Genomic DNA, 20,882 nt, shown 5'->3' on the forward strand with positions numbered 1-20,882 from the left:
AAGAACGAAACTTGTCTAGCTTGAAGGGGGAAAACAAGATGGCGCAATGGTTGGCCCGCGATATCAACTGCTTTATTTTTTAATAGGAACCCCCATTTTTTATTACACATTCGTGTAGTACGTAAAGAAATATGAATGTTGTAGTTGGACCACTTTATTCGCTTTGTGATAGATGGCGCTTTAATAGCCACAAAAATACTGCACACAATTTTTGACGAACGGTTGGCAACAGGTAGGTATTTTAAATTAAAATACAAAACGTAGGTACGTTTCAACATTTCACTTCGGTTTTTCCAATGAGATACATGTACCTTTGTGAACTTATCACTTCTGAGAATGCATGCTGTTACAGCGTGAGTACCTGAAAATATCACATTAATGCAATAAATGCTCAAAATGATGTTCGTCAACCTCAATGCAATTGGCAATACGTGTAACGACATTCCTAACAGCGAGTAGTTCACCTTCCGTAACGTTCGCACGTGCATTGACAATGCGCCGACGCACGTTGTCACGCGTTGCCGATGGATCACGATGGCAAATATCCTTCAACATTTCCCACAGAAAGATATTCGGGGACGTCAGATAAGGTGAACGTGCGGGCCATGGTATGGTGCTTCGACGACCAATCCACCTGTCATGCAATATGCAGTTCAATACCGTTTCAACCGTACGCGAACTATGTGCCGGACATCCATCATGTTGGAAGTAGATCGCCATTCTGTATGCAGTGAAACATCTTGTAGTAATATCGGTAGAACATTACGTAAAAAATCAGCATACATTGCACCATTTAGATTGCCATCGATAAAATAGGGGCCAATTATCCATCCTCCCATAATGCCGCACGATACATTAACCCGACAAGGTCGCTGATGTTCCACTTGTCGCAGCCATCGTGGATTTTCCGTTGCCTAATAGTGCATATTATGCCGGTTTACATTACCGCGGTTGGCGAATGATGCTTCGTCGCTAAATAGAACGCGTGCAAAAAATCTGTCATCGTCCCGTTATTTCACTTGTGCCCAGTGCCACAACTGTACACGACGTTCAAAGTCGTCGCCATGCAATTCCTGGTGCATGGAAATATGGTACTGGTGCAATCGATGTTGATGTAGCATTCTCAACACCGACGTTTTTGAGATTCCAGATTCTCGCGCAATTTGTCTGCTACTGATGTGCGGATTAGCCGCGACAGCAGCTAAAACACCTACTTGGGCATCATCATTCGTTGCAGGTCGTGGCTGACGTTTTTCACAAGTGGCTGAACACTTCCTATTTCCTTAAATAACGTAACTATCCGGCGAACGGTCCGCACACTTGAATGATGTCGTCCAGGATGCCGAGCAGCATACATAGCTTACGCCCGTTGGGCATTTTGATTACAGTAGCCGTCATTAACACGATATCGATCTTTTCCGAAATTGGTAAACAGCTCATTTTAACACGGGTAATGTATCACGAAGGAAATACCGTCCGCGCTGGCGGAATGTTACGTGATACCACGTACTTATACATTTGTGGCTATTACAGCGCCATCTATCACAAAGCGAACAGCGTGGTCCAACTCACACATTCATATTTGTTTACGTACTACACGAATATGCAATAAAAAAAGGGGGGGTGCCTATTTAAGAAACACAGTTGAAATCCGTTTGACCTATGGCAGCGCCATCTAGAGACCCAACCATAGCGCCACCTGATTTCCCCCTACAAGGTAGACGAGTTCCTTTCTTTGCAGTTTTTTCGTTTGTCGCTTATTTGGTGAGATATTTGAACCTGTCTCTCGATGTAATGAGGTTCGCATGTTTTTCCTACAATATGGACGTAAAGTCATCTATTATGTACAAACTAAACTTATATGACTGCTTAAGAAAATAGTAAAAGGTAATGTAGCGTTTTAGGCTAAATATTTCTGTAATTAAACTCAATATGAAGTGTGTGTCAGTGAAATGTAAGCAATAGTATGTAATATATGAATGCATTAAAATTTTAACTATGTAAATAACGATTTGTTTAAAGAATAACAGCATACGAAAGCTGACACTTCGTGCAAAATATGTGGTTAATGAAGTTGGGCGGCAGCTGGGCAAAGAACCTATGTAAACGCAATTCTTTTTTCAAAAGTGAAGTGTGTCGATGCTTGGTACTTTTTTGCAAACCTACAAAAATTTTTACTAAACTACTCTCAACTCTGAATAAACGGAGAAGTGTTTCATAAGAAACTTAAATTCTCAGCGTGTGCTGATCGACGGATTTCCTCTCTGCTGAATAAGCGCGTTCCGATGGATAAACAGTGGCCGTAAAATGAGTGGTCTTATGTACGGCACTGAAATTATTACAAGCACACACACCGTTTCCAAGAGATGAACAAATATTTGGGAGTAATCCACGCTGCAACACACGACTTCGGTGTTTCACTCCGCAGTCGTCGTGTGTTTCACGAGGACACAACCGTTAGAATCCCAGTGCCAGGCCGCCAACTATTTGCCACGAGTGTGGGCGCGATAATGAAAGAGTCTTGACTAAACCAAGCTTTGTTGAATAGGCACTGTATCTGATATTTGTACCCGTTTTGTATAACTTGTTTTCCTTTTAATTTTTTGTATTAGTATATGTACATATAAAATGGTAAAGCTGATATCTCCACTTAAAGTGACATAAGTATTCATAAAATACCGAGAAACGAAGGGCTTTGACCTCCCCACCTCTGTAATAGATAGCAACCGAATAATAATATGATATGGTCTAACACTGTACATCTCCATGCAATGCCAGTGTACAGTGGGGGACAACTGTGTAATACCTAAACAAGTAGCTCCCAATATCATACCTTATAATTTTTTCTTTAATTTTTCTTCGTTGTTAATTGATATGAATGTTTTCTTTTCCTCATAAGTAATAACAAATTTGTACATTCCAAATCTACGTGATAACTCTGCTATTCACAATAAAGTTCCTGCAGAGGGTTCAATGAACCACATTCAAGCTGTTCTCTATTGTTCCACTCCCGAACGGCGCGCGAGAAAAACGATCACCTGAATTTTTCTGTGTGAGCCGTGATTTATCTTATTTTATCATGATGATCATTTCTCCCTACGTAGGTGGGTGCCAACAGAATGTTTTCGCAATCGGAAGAGAAAACTGGTGATTGAAATTTCATGAGAAGATCCTGTCGCAATGTTTTCTGCCAATGAATCGCAGTCTTAGGTTTTCTCTATCCACAATATCATCCTTTTGATTGCTCCAATTTAGGCTATTTGTAATTGTAATCCTTAAGTATTTAGTTTAATTTACAGCCTTCAGATTTGTGTGTCTTATCGGGTAATCGAAATTTAGCGGATTTCTTTTAGTACTCACGTGAATAACTTCACACTTTTCTTTATTCAGATTCAGTTGCCAAATTTCGCACCATACAGATATCTTATCTAAATCATCCCGCAATTCGTTTTGGTCATCTGATGACTTAACAAGACGGTAAATGACAGCATCATTTGCAAACAATCTAGGATATTCTACAATGTGTTAATATAGACCAGGAGCAATAGAGGGCCTATAACACTTCTTTGGGGAACGCAGGATATTACTTCTGTTTTATTCGATAACTTTCCGCGTATTACTATAAACTGTGAACTTTATGACAGGAAATCGCGAATGCAGTCTCACAACTGAGGCGATATTCCATAGGCACGCAGTTTGGTTAGAAGACGTTAGTGATGAACCGTGTCGAAAGCCTTCTGGAAATCTAAAATCGTGGAATCAATTTGATATCCCCTGTCAATAGCACTCGTCACTTCATGAGTATTAAGAGCCAGTTGTGTGTCGCAAAAACGATATTTTCTGATTCGGTGCTGACTATGTGTCAATAAATCGTTTTCTTCGAGGTGCTTCACAATGTTCGAATACAGTACATGTTCCAGATCCCTACAGGAAATCGACAATAGTGGTGTGGGCCTGTAATTCAGCGGATTACTTCTGCTTTCCTTGCTGGGTATTGGTGTGACTTGAGCAATTTTCTAGTCTTTAGGTACGGATCTTTCTGTGAGCGAACGCTTGTATGTAATTGCTAAATATGGAGCTATTGTATCAGCATTCTCTGAGAGGAACCTAACTGGTATACAATCTGGACCGGAGGCCCTGTCTTTATTAAGTGATTTAAGCTTCTTTGCTACACCGACTATATCTACGTCTACGTTTCACATCTTGGCAGTTGTTTTTTATTGTAATTTAGTAATATTTACTTCATCTTCTTTGGTGGTGGAGTTTCGGAAAACCGTGTTTAATAACTCTGCTTCAGTGGCACTGTTATCAGTGACTTCACCGTTGTTATCGAGCTGTGAAGGTATTGATAATGTCTCGTCACTGTTGTGCTTTATGTACGACCGGAATTTCCTTGGGTTTTCTGCCAGATTTCGAGACAGAATTTCGTTATGGACATTATTAAAAGCATCTCGCTATATTTCGAACTTCTGCAAAAGTTCACCAAACTTGGGGACTCTGCTTTCTATTAAATTTGGCATGCTTTTTTGGCTTCTTCTGCAACAGTGATCTGTCCCGTGTGCCGCAGGGGACCAGTACTATCACTTATTCATTTATGTGGTATATAGGCCTATTTCTCAATTGTTGCCGATACTATCTCTTTGAAAGTACCCCACAACTTTACTACGCTTACATGATCAGATCGGAAGGAGTGAAGACTGTCTCTTACGAAGGCATGAAGAGCATTTCTATCAGCTTTTTTAAATAGATATATTTTGCGTTTCTTTTTCACGGTTTTAGGTGTTACGGTATTCGGCCTAGCAGCAACTGACTTGTGGTCGATAATCCCTGTATTCGTCACGATACTCACTACTTGTCCAGGATTATTTATTGCTAAGAGGTCAAGTATGCATTCCCAACCATTTATGCTTCAAGTGGGCTCGTGAACTAATGGTTCAAAATAATTTTCTGAGAAAGCTTTCAGCACAACTTTGGATGCGTTTTATGCCTGCCGCCGGCTTTGTCGTATAATTTTTCCAACATATCGAGGGTAGATTGAAGTCACCACCGACCATAACTGTATGAGTGAGGTACTTGTTTGAAATGAGGCAAGTTTTCTTTGAACTGTTCAACAACTATATCTTCTGAGTAGGGGTCGGTAAAACGATCCAATTAATAGTTTAGTCCGATCGTAAGGCATAACCCCTAACCATGCTATTTCGTAGAAACTATCTACTTCAATTTCACTTCAAGGAGAACTACTTCTGACAGCAATAAATACTCCACTACCAACTGTGTTTAGTATATCATTTCTGAACACTGTTACACCGTTTGAAAAAGTTTTGGCTGAAGTTTTTTGCGGCTTTAGGTACCTGTTATGAGTGTATTTATCAAAAGTAATTTTCTTATTTGGATCTCTCGTTTTCAATTGCAAGCTACGATTTGGACGTGCGAAGCCTGAAAGCTACCAACGTTGTTCAAGAGTGATGAAGTATAGACGCAAGCGTAAAAAAATATAACATTTGCCTCATATTGTTCACTTTGGGATTAGTAGACGTGTGAAGGTCGTAGAGGCTAATAAGGAACCCAGAGGTTGTTTTTTTGTCACCGATGTTAAAATTCATGGGAATTTTGTGAAGCTGCTACGGTGTTGTTTTTAACAACCGAATGTGTAACCTCACCTGTATGATGGATTTTCCTGTACCATTTTTGTCGTGGGTGCTCGAAGAGACTGGACGTATGAAGGTCTTACGTATTATTCTTCAGTGGCAACAGTTAATCTTTTTATTGTACATAACTGTGTGCAGTTACTGCAAAAGTCAATTTCCTTTCTCACTTCCATTCCCAGGAATATAATTTTCATTCTATTTGTAAGTTAACAATCAAGAATAAAAAAAAAAAATAGTTGATTGTGCTTTTGAAACGTAAATAGGATCTTATGGATGTACAGTGAATGATCTATGGAGATATGTGTTTCACTTGGCAGAGTCCAACAAAATATCACAGCGTCTTAACAAACAGTCAGAGATGGCAAGCAACGACAGTACCTTTATATTCGCCTTAGGAACACTACTTCTACTGCTAGAGGACAAACTTTCATTTAGTTACACATAAAACAGTGAAAGAAATACGGTTTAGTCCTTCACATCACATTTGTATTGTGGATGATGCCATTGACAGTTCAGTCCAATAACAGTAAAATGTTTCTGTATAATATAAGACGCCAATCCGATGGTGTCACTGCAGCCGAAAGAGAATCGCTGTCCACTTTACCCCTTCAGGTTGAGAAAAGTGACCACTACGTCATGCTTCAAAAAATACCTGTAGATCCTTGTCATGGTACATATTTTATCTGCAAATATTCAGTGTCATATCTTGTAATAAGTAGATCCACATTTTGTAAGCGGTAAGCATCTATCGGTACACATGGTATTGTGAAAATTTAATTTCCTTAGAGTAACCACCTTACGCCACTTTACGCTACGTGATAACGCATTATGCCGACTTCACTAACAAAACTATCCAGGAGACTGAAAATTCTACCGTCACTCACTTATTTTTCTGACCTTATGCTCTCAGATTTTGACCTTTCAATCTCCTTGTCGAAAAACGGCCAGAAAAATTCCCCTCTGCACTTAAGAGCATTTCAAACCTGGTTTGACGACGTCTTTAAACAAGACCCAGTAGATTTCTACACACGGAAAATAGGTAAATTACTTGAGCATTGTCTGATTGTTTTGGGTAATGAGAGAGAATATACCGTTGATCATTAATTTCTCTTTGATTTTTATTGTTGTGTCCAACAAAATATAGGACAACGCTATGAAAATATGCCCATTACTTATCCACACAAAATTCAGATCGCAGATTAATAAAACAATAAGTATCTGTAACAGCAGCGTGCCTGCATCAGCACAAATTAGTAAGATATTATTCATTCTGGAGTTCGAATAGGTCTGTGTTTACTTGCTGCCCTGTTTCAAAATGAAGTAGTATGGGAATACGGCATCGCATAAATGAAATAAATAAATTTTCTTGATTGATCATCGATCTGACTGCATGTAGCTCGTCCGCGAAACGGTTAAAGACGTATCTTTCAGTGAACTGAGACCTTGTAAGAAAGCAGTCCCCGCATTACAGTTGAAAAACTTACCTTTTGTTACTTTATTTTTATTTATATATTTTGTTCTTCAACTTCTAAAATGTGAGATACAGTTGTAATAGATATAGTTTCTATTACAATAAGACACTGTAAACAAATTAAAAAAACATTAACCACCTTATTATGAAATAAATATTTAAAAAATCATACTTACTTCGTACGTCCGTTTTCCAAATGATGGGTGAACTTAAAATACCTAGACAACAAATAACAGAATACGTACTGCTACAATTATACTGCTTAAACAGCCTCATGAAACTTATATCGGAATAATCGAATGAGAATTGGTATCGCTCCACGCCAAACGAGAACGGCTGAACCGTTCCTTATGATGATTAGCCTTCAGTAGCAGTTAACAGAATCTCGTTTCTGCCATGATTACTTCCACGTAACAGTCGAATTGTCATAAAACCGTTTTATTTACTTAATTCTTAATGTGATTACTTTTGTCTTCTGCGTAAAGTCACTGAAAACAGATAAACTTACTAATGGAGAAAATCTCTCAAAATATCGTTCTCAGACACCTGATGAAAGGATAGTAAGCATATAAGTATTCGAAAGCAGCAGTAGGAAAGTAAATGGTAGTAAGATACGTGAAAGCATGCAGTGAAATCGGAATTTACTGCACACAAGGGCTTAACACTGTGAAGTGATGTGAATTGCTGCTAATACTTCATCGCTAGTTATAGGAAAAGCGAACGAATATTCGTCGTGTTGGAATACGTCTGGGGTAGTGCAGTGCACTGAAATTGATCGTTCTCTTAACTATGTATGGCCCACAACATCTTTGTGCACAAGATTAAAGGCATTTAAAAGCATTATTTTACTTTCTTGTTCTAAGGACAATGTGACATAATTTATTTCCCCGGAAAGGATATACTACATATGTAACTAATATGCCATTTACACTACACCAAATGTGTACCTCAACCGAGCTGTAAGTGCGATGTGAAGCATCGACACTTGCTCTGTACGCCGTTCCTTGTGTGACTTCCGCCGTATGTAAAGGGTGGGGGACAGGGCTGTAATTCTAAACAATTTACACACTTTCGCTTCTAGCCAGCTGGGTATTTGATGTATAAAATATTTCCTTATTTCTTATCCGCTTTTATGTGCTGCAGTTTTTTCTCAATTATAAAATTTACTGCGACAAATTAAAAGTATTCCCATCTTCTAAGTCACAACATGGTTTTCTGATAAATTATTACTTATTATGGCGCACGATCGACACAGTATTCCTTAACCGTCCGTACCTTATACAGGATGTCTCTCGTGTGAGTCGTTAGGTTCTCTCACTCTAGAGTTTCAGCAGATACTTCCAACTTCCATTTTGAATTGTGCATCTGGACTCAATCCTAACAAATGTTGCTCGTCTGGTCTTTCATATGACGGCTAGTGTCTATAGAAGGCATCGGTTCATTACCCATTACAAACAAAATGATTTTCTAAGTAAGAAATTTTACGTGTCCGTATGATAGAGCGCTCCCAAATTTAATCGAGTGCAATATACATGTATAACTTGCAAACCGAATTTGTAACTAAAGAATTAACCATCTATTTCAAACAGCTTTAATATATTACACACGACTTAAACGTGTAGATCACGAAATAATTACAAATGCTGCATAAACACAACTTACGTCTAAGAACAAGAAACAATTCAGCATATGGTGCGAACTATTAAGGTAGTCTCTAGAGCACACTCTCTTGTGTGATTCTAAGATCGGTAACTATACTGTAGTATCTAGGTACTGAAGTTCCTAAGTATACAATCCTCTCGGCACAAGACTTTCTTCTTCCAAATGGAAAGCTTTTTAGACTGTGAGGTGAATGGTATAAACGGTCAGTGGCTTCTGTTCACCTCCTTTTATCAGGATTTGGACTTTACTGCATTAAAAGATAGCCTTTGTTAACGAAAAAGGAATCCTCCTTTCGAGCCTGTGCCTAAATTGAGTCGTACTAATGTTAAAAGTATTATTAGCAAATTCTCGAAACTCATTTTAGAACAAATTTCCCTTCTCATTGCGAATTTGGCAAGTACTGCCTCAAAGACGTGTATGAAATGTCAACTCATTTGTGTTGCTCAGCCGTGGCAGTTAATTTCCGTGGATACCCGTCTTCTCGTTTCCTTGCCTCTACTACAACGACATACAAAGCAAAAATAAAATAAACAAATTAAACGATGTCAATGGTGACCAGTTTTATTGACTGCTGTAATTATAATGTTGATAACAAGTATGACGCAGCGAACGATAAGAGATCCTTTCAAGTACAAGGAAAGTCAATTTGCTGCTAGTTTCCGCACAGTTCACGGAACGGAAAATCAGAAGGGAACTTACGATAACATTCGATGATGCCATCGGGTGTTCAAACATATATAAATGAAAACATGGCGCAGAGAGCAGTTATAGTTCTTCTCGAGTACAATGAAGGCTACTCTGTTTTTTGTTGCTGGTAAGTATTGGCAGAATTTATAAACTTTCATTTACCATAAACATCTGTTCTCTTAACCCAATTTTACATAATTTCTCATGTATTAATACGCTTGTAAAGCTATTTCTACAGTCGATGAACAATAGTTTATTTCCGCAACTGGCGACGTAAATTTCAGAATGGAAAACAGCTTAGACGGTCGAGATTGTTCTAGTAAGATTTTTTTTAATTTCCTCTGCTCGCGAACAATGATAGTTTATAGATACTTGAAGGAAGGTGTTAGTGTTGCCTATAAGAAACGCTTTAAGGTTTTCAGAGTAAGACTCAAGCAGTTAGAGGTTTTAAGTTTCGGTGAGTAGTTCTTATATACCCACGAGAAGCAAACTAGGAAATCTAGCGAGCAATCGAGGATAAGATTTGTAGTGTCACTTGCAGATGAAAATAATGCGAAACAGACGACAGAGGATGGTGGATTTTACAAGTTGGCCAAACGAAGAGGGTAACACTAGGTAGGGTGGGATGCTGCATACTAAACCAGTGGAATGACTGAGTCGTGGATATGGAAATTAATGACGACTATCAGACAATGTGGGTAGTAACGTCTTATTGTAGTAGTTGTTTGTACCAATGAATATCTGTAGATAATGTTCTAAAGGCATAGAAAAATTCTCTTTGTAGAAGAGATAGCACCTTGCCCAAAAAATGGGTAAACGGAAAGCGGTCAGTTAAATAACTCACATGGTGACCCTTAAACATAAAACCAAGTTACGAAAATTATCAAATGTAGTAACGTTTGCATGATTCTGTAATTTACTGGTAGTAATCTCCCATTTATTTTTAAACGGTGATTGTCAGTGACAAACATATTCCGCTTTATCGATTAAACAGAAAATATTCCCTGGTTCGTAAATTATTATGGGGCACTATAGAGTTCAACATATTCATGTAATAACGAGTAGATGTGATAATTTAGTGTTAAATTCAAATAATTACAAATAAGTTGTGAAACAGTACCAGTTCTATCGCCCATTTCACCTCATTTATGTCGTCATCATCACGGTCCTGATCATTTTAGATTTCCTCCACCACCTGTCACCCAGAAGAAAGGAGTTGTTTCAGAGCCGACCTTCATTACTTCTAACGTGGACAACATATGCTTAATGACCTTCTCATCCTCCCCTTTGAGTAAAACCGAGGGATCCAGGATTATTTGATTCTTATCGGATTATTTGCTATCCTATGATTAGACGCCATTTCCCTCCTCCTCTACATTAAATGAAATTTGGGAACAGTTATCCTCCTGGTTCCCTCAGATACATAACGACCAGTAAGGCCGACACTATGACACCACCTAACATTGTAGATCTAATAAGACGAACTCATTGACATCGCAAGCCCAGTGGAACGAACTGTCAATGTCAACAAGATTACAATAGGTCTAAGCATCGTAGGTGGTCAAATGAAGCCTCTTGATTTCACAATCATATCTGGTGGTCAAGATGGCGAATGGTAAATTGATGGTGTCATATGTGTTGTCACAACAACCTCCCTCCTCAGCCCAAAACAAATCCTGCACATATCGTATTCTTAGGTAATACAGTTGTGCGAGATGTGGGCTGATATACAAGACCACATATGCACAATCACTGTGCAATTCATTTCATTTGCATAGCTGTTGCATTGCATGAAGGAAGTACAGCACATCAGTTTCATGCTTTTCATCACATTTGTCAGTTTTTGGATACGCTGACGTGAGTGATTGTAGCCTAATGCCTTTAAACGAACTTTGTCAAAGCCGAAACGCCTTCTGAACGTGGACAATCACTAAAGTTAAAACAATATTCCTTAAAAAAAGTCATTTTCTTGCCTTAAGCAATGGTATTATCCCCAAAAGTGGCGAAAGTGTTTCTGGCTGCTTCCGCCGGTGTCACACCTTCACTGAACTCAAATGAAAGACTGTGTCGAAATGTTCCGTTTTGTCCACTTGGGACTCCATTTTCTAGCGTTCACAGCCCCACTCATTATCTCCATAGGACAATATGACACTATGTAAATTCAAATGGTGATAGTGAACTGCAAATGAAAGTTACAATCCATCAGTAAATCCTTAGCAACTGGAATAGCTAAATGTAATACAAAAAGTTTAGGAACTTATACCTCAACCAAGTAAACTATAGAAGTTATAATTTCAGTACTTACGTCAAATAAAGGGGCTCACTTTTTCCTTTCCCCTCACATCATATATATTTTCAAATATCCAATTGCCCGATCCTTTACACAGAATTATATAAAATTTTAAATTTGTACACAAGAGCATATAATAAATGAAATTATTATATACAATTTTAAATTTGTACACAAGGGCATGTGATAAATGAATAATAAATGGTTGATAATCATGCTAAAAATGAAGCGAAAACGCTACCGCGAGACCACGAGTGGCTGACGGAGATGAAGAAGGTAAATGATTTTCTTGTACATACTTTCACTCATTTCCTGCTACTTGACAACAGTTCTCTGGGCAAAATAAGTCTAACCAAATCGGTGAATTGATTTTGTTATTCACTACTTCATTTTCTCTGCATCTTTAATATATTTCTAGCTAATTAGGAAATGTAATTTCCGTCCTATCCGTTGTATTTGCATCAAAGCATGCATGCTTTCATTTGCGGTACAGTACTTCTTCAGGTATTCTATATAAATGTCAAAAATATCCGCTATTATCTTACTGTAACTTCACTGATTTTAGTCACATGTTTTTGTGGTACCTGATAGAGACTATCAGTCTCAGAGTCACACTACCAGAGCACATCAGTATCATTACCATACAGTGGAGATATGTTAGCAAGTGGAGGATTTCGTGCTACGTGTCAGTAGAGCTGCACTATACCTCACTACTGTCACACTAGCAGCTGGTACATACATATCATATAGTAGTGTTGTAGTTTTAAATGATAGAGTAGCACTAACAGTCAGTAGACGAAATAGCTGTCTGTAATTATTTTCAACGACGTTTACAGCACTGGTAGCAGTGGCGAAGGTCCACGGGCAACCGGAAGAGTCGACCACCGTCACCATCTCGAATGGGAAACTAACCACCGCTAACATCCCGGCCGTGAGAACATTACTGACGAGGTCGTCGCCAACGGAAGATGACGATACCATTTGCGTCGAGGCAGACAACAAGTTCTACCTGTATGCTAATTCGTTGAAGCTGTATTCTTGCTACAACCAGCTACCGAAAGGTAAGCTACTTTAAGAAATACTGTTTTCTGTTCAAAATTGACAAGATATAATCAGATTGTTTAATATAACAATTCGCGAAGGTTCCACGAAGAATGTGAAAATATGAGTGAAATCAAATATTATTGGAAGAACGGTACCCATACCTCACCATGCTCAATGCAAGGCTCTCCACTTTACGAAATTGCAACTCTTCAAAATTCACCACCAAAACTATTCAGAGTAATTTGGTTTGCATATTCAATCCACTTTTACGGTAATTTACGTCCCCTTAAATGTGCTGAATTTTTATAATCATCTACACTCTTGTTTCTTTGACGTGGATTATGTTGTGTAGTGCGAAATACAAGGTAAAAAATAAAGTTAGCAATCGGCTGTAGTTTCAACATTTTACCAAGAGATATTTTAACAGGAGTCGGAAGTTACCACGAGTACCGCGGTCCATAGCGTACGGTTAATTTTTCACATTGAATGAGTTATCAGCATTGTACATTTATGAATACTAAGTGGAACACCATGAAGCGATAGGCAAGCCATACGTTTCTTTGTACCCTGTAGAAGGCGAACAATGGAATTAGTGAGCATAAACAGTACCCGTCATATGCTTAGAAACCTGTAAAAATGGGCGTATAAGTTTAGAAAAGTTTAAAATTTAGCGACCCGTCGACGTAGAGACGGAGAATTAGGTGAACTCGGCAATGCTATGTGAACGTACTGGAGTTCACCTTGTCGGAAAGACCATCTTGGCATGAAATTAATGCATGTACTCATTCAAAGTCTAGTAACAAACATCTACAATCTACGATCAGCCAAAATTTATGCTACCTACAGACGATGATACGCTGTAATAGTAAGCAACAATAAGATTTGCCAAAACTATCCCAAATTTTAGGCGTTTATGAATAGCAACATGCTTCACATTTTACTTACGAGCCAGTGAAGGTTGAAAAAAGAGCCTATCAAAAGCACTTTACTTAGGCCAGACCAAAACATCGAGAAAGGAGAAGGGCGTACCGTAGTCGTAGTGGATATATTTTATAACCAGATACTGTCTTAAACTGCGCCAAAGTTTTATTTTTAATGCGATTCAAAGGTAACACCAGTTATTAAGTTCACTTTCGACAGTTTCACTGTGAAAGGATCGTTAAACCTGTTTAGCCTAGGTGCTGTAATGATCGCTTCCGAAATCTCCTGAGTATTTAAATACGCTTGGAATAGAGGGGGTAGCACTACAGTGATTCAGATTAGTCCAGTTCAACACTGCATGGCAACACTTGAGTCTGTCTATCTCGGATGCTGGATTCGTATTGAATCTGTGTAAGAAGAAATTTGGTGCAGAGATATTACCGGGGTTGATGGGTTGGATGTTGTAAGTGAGTGGTCTTTATTTGTGTGCGTTATCGTAAATACAAAACTTGGAATGTGAACTGACAACTTAAATGTACTACCGAGGTCAAAGACAAATCACTTACATGAAACGGAAGAGAATCTTGTGTGTGGAAAAAGGAGTTATTCGTAAGCAAATAAATAAGCAAACCAATTATTTCACGCTCGGTAAACTTCGTTAGTGCGAATTGTTTGAAAAAACATAAATGCATTAAGAAAACAAACCAAAAGGTAATATCGACCTGTATATGAATGAAACCCGAAACACGCAAAAATTTCTGAGCTGACATATGGCCCTTATAAAACAAACTGACAGAATCTACATTGTGCAAAGGAACCGAAACAATCACGTATGATGAATCGCACCTGAAAAATAAAGTACTGGCAGACAAAAAAAAAACTAGCTACAGTTGCTCCAGGGAAATTGGGTTCATAATTTTGACAAGAGCGCCAGTGAAACACATTACTCAACCTTTAAGTTTCAGTTGGGAAGAAACTTACGAAATAATATATAGACTCTAACATCAAAATTCATTTAATCTAATAAATTCCATGGTACAGTAAATTAACTTAGTAGATTATCAACAGAAAAATGATCAAAACTCGACTGTGACGAAGGTGAAGTGGACCAATGATACAAGTCTACAAAAATAAAACAAAACTTTTTACCTCATCGAATAATACCTAGTTCTTCATTTAAAAGATATTATTTATGTCCATATGGTACCCAACCGTTGTTCGGAGTCATCATTCCTCCTCGTAATAAATCTGAAACTCACTTAATTCCAAAAGGGCGTTCATGCATTACACTGTATTCTCACCGAACCCCGCCTGCTGTCCACTGCAGCTTTCCACTACTGCCTGTCAAAGGTTCTACAATCCCACAGTGCTGCCATCGCAGACCCACATACAGTTGGCAAACAACTATTTCTCTGACAACTGTTCTTCCAGTATATCATTTTCCTTTACAAATACTAACACATCCAATAACATCAACAAAAATATCCGTCTTAGAAAGTTCATGTGCTTCAGCCAAGAGTGAATTGGAAAGGATGGCGCGCATTGCTACCAGAAGAGCTCTCAGAGTTTTTCTGATTATAGTGACAGCTAGCTCACATTTCTTAGCCACATACTTCGTGTTCCCCTTCCAAGTTACCTGGAGGTCGATCATGAGTCGCATGCATTTGACTAACAGTTTCGAAAGGATATGATATGGGCCTAGTGATATTTCCACTGGAAGGTTTGCTCTGTTACTGGGATGCCATACAGTATTTTTTCTGTTTTCCGTCTTTCCCTTGGTTAATTTAAATTCGTGGAGGCATGCACCGTCTATGCATAGACGGCACATACTTCCTCGAATAATGTATTTGACTTTGCTGTCCGTTACTTGTTAATCTCTGCTGGAATGCCAATTTAATATAGTTCTTACACCTGCAGCTGTTCTTCAACAAAAATTGGTCGAAAGAAATACGTGTAATTCAGTTTCAAAGTAGGGCGTATTTCCTGAATAATAAGGTTTGACACTTCAGTTGTTTCGTGCAAAGACGAAGTTCACTAGAAATACCTTTTTCCAAATAATCCTTGGTTAAAACTTTGTCGTCGACTATGTTTTCCCGGTAAGTGGTTGCAATTTAAAATCTCTTTTCTTAGTTCACAATGAATAAACTGTACTGGTTGAGCGAACGTGTGGACGGTGGAATACGGCGGCGGCGCTGCACACTTAGGACAGAGTAAGCGCAAGGCAACGCTTCACGTTGGATCGATCCAGTGTAAGGGGGTCTCGTGCCGGGCCACTTTCGCATCAGATCGCTCTCGTAGGACAAAGTTGTACGGTTACTGGGGACCGGCAATGCTCACGATTCCCCAAATCACAAACCCAGGGATTGGCAGATCTGTTCCCCTGCTAAGGAAACTCAAATCCCCAAGGTTGTCGCCATTTGGCATGTCACAGTATCCAAGCGTTGCTTACTGAATGCTTCGCACGCCAGGAGCATTACCCTCCTAGAGGAGCCTTGTCCTAGTTACAACCTCAAACACTGCAAATGCGACGTGCGTCAGGTTTACTCGCATGGTCCATCTCCAAACTGTCTGCTATCGTGCCAGTAAGGATATGAATCCGGTAACACAGAACGCTTCTCAGCAGTTACGATGGTTGCGCCATTACTGCGACACTCTTAACTTCACCGCCTATTAGGCATGTCTTCGTAAAATGTAGCACCGAAATCCTACTGGCGGAACATCATATTCTCATTGATATACGACCATAGCATAATCTCGTCACAGTACTGATATTGAAATTCATGCTCTGTAAAAAAGGCGAAGACTTACAGCTGTCGTATCACCAGTAAAATTAAACTGCTGAGTTATTTTCATACTTCCTATCATTATTAAAATGTATTTCTTTTCGTTGCAGTTTACGTGGTGAAACCGAAGAGTCAGTGTAAACCATACCTGTCAGATTGTCCCAGGAACTAGGTGTATTGCAACTCTGTGGGCTCTCCTTGAAGGGACTGACTCGCCTGCGAGTGAGTGAAGATTAAATCTCTGGCCTGCTGATGAAGACATCTCCTGTTTCCAGAGGAGCCAAGAAACTGCAACAGCGTCAGGACTTACCTCTTTTACTCAGACATAACCGGCGGAATCAACTCATTCTCTTCTATAGCAGTTTCTGATTACTTCATGACGTGCAATAAATTTTATTACTGTAAAGATTAGTATTTAAAAACATTCCATTTGTCTTCTTTATATCTTTCTGTTGTTTCTGTATTAGTAGTATGCTGACGCAATAATAGTGTAGTTTCGTGACTCAGTTGTTATATTTAAATTGCAGAAGATATTTCTCTAACTTTGGCTTCACTTAAATACTGTCAAACAATGACTCATTATTAACAATATTAAATGCATTTCATCCATTATTCACGCTCACCTCCTATAATCCCAATATTCAGTTCCAATCTTAACGCACTGACTGCCACAAGGAGACCGCCGGCCCCAGCAAAGACTACGCCTGACGCCACGGCTGGGCCTTACCTGGCCTGCGAAATACGTGAAACTTCTGTAATCCAGAGAACGAGGTGGCATATCTCACTGTTCTCTATGGTTTTATTGCAAGTTATTAGGCAAAGTAAACTGAGAATATCACGCCAAGATGCGGGTTCACGTTATGGATGTTATAAAAACGATCGTGAGTGAAACTTCTAGAGTGAAACTGAAATACAAGGGCGTGCTGTGACATAATGCCTCCGAACTTTGGTATGCACCATCTTTTAAGGCTTGTTAAATAAAATAAACTTTGTGAACCTTCTACATGAACATCAGCAAAAGCAAAACAAAGATAGTGGAATGTAGAAGAATTAAATCAGGTGATGCTTAGGGAATTAGACTAGGAAATGAGACACTTAAAGTAGTAAATGAATTCTGCTATTTGGGAAGCCAAATAACTGATGATTGTGAAGTAGGGAGGATATAAAATGTAGACTGGCCTTGGCAAGGAATGCGTTTTGAAGTAGAGAAATTTGTCTACATCGAGTACACATTTAAGTGCCAGGAAGTCCTTTCTGAAAGTATTTGTATGGAGTGTAGCCATATATGGAAGTGAAACGTGGACGCTAACGAGTTTAGACAAGAAGACAATAGAAGCTTTCGAAATGTGGTGCTACAGCAGAATGCTGAACATCAGATTGGTAGATCATGTGACTAATGAGGAGGTACTGAACAGAAATGGGGAGAATAGGAATTTGTGGCACAACTTGACGAAGGAATCGGCTGGTAGGACACGTTGTGAGGCACCAAGGGGTCGCAAATTTAAGATTGAGAGGGGAAACGGGGGCGAGGGGGGGGGGGAGGGAGGAGGGTAAAATATGTAGAGGAAGACCAAGAGATGAATACAGTAAGCAGATTCAGAAGGATGTAGGTTGTAATAGTTATTTGCAGAGGCTTGCACAGTGTAGAGCAGTGTGGAGAGCTGCATCAAATCAGTCTGGACTGAAGACTACAACAGCTACAACTTTCTACAATCTTATCATTCAGGACTACGGGTTTACTTCTTATCATAGGCAACATGGCGACGAAGAAGTTTATCCCAACGACAGAACAGTTTGCTGATACCGTCACCGTAGAATGTTTGATTTTGTTGAAGGGGCCACAATCTTACTTCTACTTGCATCGCTTCATCACTAGCAAAGCGAAATCCTCGAAAGTTTTCTTTGTTTCCTGGAACCAGATGAAGAGTGGATGAGGCCAAGTAGGTACTGTATGGAAGACGATCTGTGACACTGTATACAATGTGTCGGGTTGTTACAAATGTTGCAGAGCTCGTGCGTGCCTTGTCGTTATCATGATGAATGAAAGGGAGCTCCATGTGTGGAAGAACTCTTCGAATTCGTGTTTTCAGTTTCTTGAAGCGACACAGCAAACTGGTTCTCGCGCTCTGTCATAGTTACGATACACACCGCCAAGTTACAAGCAACAATGCGTAGCCCTCGATAGCCAGAGGGTTGCAGTTTACTTATCGAAGTGTGAAAGCCGATCGAGTAATGTGCACGACGTGTAATACCGTGACCTGTATTGGTAACACAATAAAAAATTCGGAGGCATAGTTTTTAGCACGCCCTCGTATATCCTGTATTATCAAGCGCAGAACCTTTTTGCACAATAACTTAATTCCATCGAATGATGTTTTTTTTTCAGTTAATAGACACTGACTTTTGAATTTTAGTTATTAACGGCATTTACTCACCGAAAAAATACATACACTCTTAACCTCCCTAGTACCACTGCAGTAATATGATCCCATAAGCAACTGGAAAACAAATCTCCCTTGCTTTAAAAAGTATTATTTCTAAAGCATGTGACTTTCTCCCTCGAAATATGTTTTATCCAGCGAAGTTTAGTACAGTTATGTCAAATCTTTGCACTGAGGGCCGCTGGGGTCAATACGAGCGCTGACAGAATTTCCTTTCGCTCCTTGAATGTAGCTTTTCAGCAACTGGAGTGAATTCTTATGCTGGAACAGATTTATGTTTTCCTGTTCGTTCATTAAAGTACTGTCAATTTATCTCTCGTACATTACTTGGCGCCATGACGACCCCAAGGGGTGCTTAGTGAAACCAAAATCTTGTTAATAGGGAGTCAAATCCATAAGGTATAAAAAGGAAGAGAAAGAGTAAATTAAAGTTGGAATTTAAACTCGCCATATTTTTGTTTTGTAATCTTATCACCAGCGAGCAGAGGCGAAAAACGACAGCGAGGTTAAACTACGCATGCATAGCACTAACTGATCGTATGCCATCACTAACAGAGTTTTACAACAATCGCCCTAACACGATACAATGTATTAACAGAAATTATTAACCAAGTAAGTAGTGCTGTTGCCATTGTGGTTCCACTCTCTGCATTACAGGTATTGTTTCCCTTTCTTTGAATTTCTTTCAAATTGCCAAGTTATGTTTTATTTCTTATTTCAGAGGGAAATCGGATATAGGGATGTGGGGAAGAGATTATTGTTGACCTCGGAACTGGTTGGTGTTTTTCTTTATGCGTGCATCAACACATACATACACACACACACACACACACACACACATGCACACACACACACACACACACACACACACACACACACACATATATATATATATATATATATATATATATATATATATATATATGGCAATCTGGTAGGATTTTAACAGTACATAATATGGATCGCTGTCGATGTTGCTCTTGCTACTCACAAGTTCGGATTTGTAATATATATTGCACCCTAGATTAGTTTCTTATTTTGCTTCCCCATTTGGTGAAGTTCCACGGGAAACTAGAGAAAATTCGACCAATCTCTCGAGACCTTCTATCGGTTACATTAATGTTGTTCAATGAGATGGAAGATTGTTGCTCTATTAGTAACCACTGTTTAACGCTTCGACGGCGGGTAAAGGAAACGAATTTTTTTATTTTGATCTATTATGTTGTGGTACGGATTTTTACCTTTCAAATGTCCCTTATCTTCCACTTAGTGTAAAATCCCATCGCATAACTGTACTCGTCCATTTCAGTCATCTTGACACTGGTGCTGTGCATCAATTCAAAAAGGAGTCTTTGAAATATCTGGAACTGCCTTTGTTGAAGTGGTTGGTGAATGGTTTAAAAAATTCCGTCCTCTGTTTGTGGAGCATGTTTTGTTCTTGGACAGCCGCTGTGCGTTACTAGTGGACGAAATTTACCCATACCGCAGAAGGCTGTGCTTCAAGTGACGAAAACCATTCTCACCAAGATTAAGTCCTTGAGAGTATTGTTCAGCATATGCACGAGCAACAGCAGCAGCCAGGTGATTGGACACACTCAGCATCCAAAACATATTGTTATATTCATCGTTTGTGCACTCCATCGGGAAGCTGCCCTAGATAAACCAGACGTTAGCAGTTACAGTTGTCCTCTATGCGGTTAGTGGACCCGTACACGCAGGTTAATGGATCCCTCTGTAATGTCATGGGCCACTGTCATCTTATAGGTCATTGTCCTATGATGAAGTAATGCCCTTCTTATAAATGAGGAGAGCTAGGGAACGGGCATCCAAAGAATGAAAAAGAAACCTGAGGAGGATTTGAACAGTGGCTGTATGGCGGGTATAAGTTTGATGTTTCGGCAGACTACTCAGTGACCTACGATTCCTTACACGATG

At 39.2% G+C, this 20,882-nt stretch overlaps 1 protein-coding gene across 1 annotated transcript; it reads left to right on the forward strand.

Annotated features, from left to right (window-relative positions):
- Positions 1–9,559: 9,559 nt before the first annotated feature.
- On the forward strand, positions 9,560–17,097 carry LOC124596326. Its single transcript, XM_047135425.1, has 3 exons — positions 9,560–9,595; positions 12,595–12,819; positions 16,617–17,097. The coding sequence occupies exons 1-3, from the start codon at positions 9,568–9,570 to the stop codon at positions 16,676–16,678; spliced, it is 315 nt and encodes a 104-aa protein (XP_046991381.1). The 5' UTR covers positions 9,560–9,567; the 3' UTR covers positions 16,679–17,097.
- Positions 17,098–20,882: the final 3,785 nt, after the last annotated feature.

Source organism: Schistocerca americana, chromosome 2, assembly GCF_021461395.2.
Source record: "Schistocerca americana isolate TAMUIC-IGC-003095 chromosome 2, iqSchAmer2.1, whole genome shotgun sequence".
Lineage (NCBI taxonomy): Eukaryota > Metazoa > Arthropoda > Insecta > Orthoptera > Acrididae > Schistocerca > Schistocerca americana.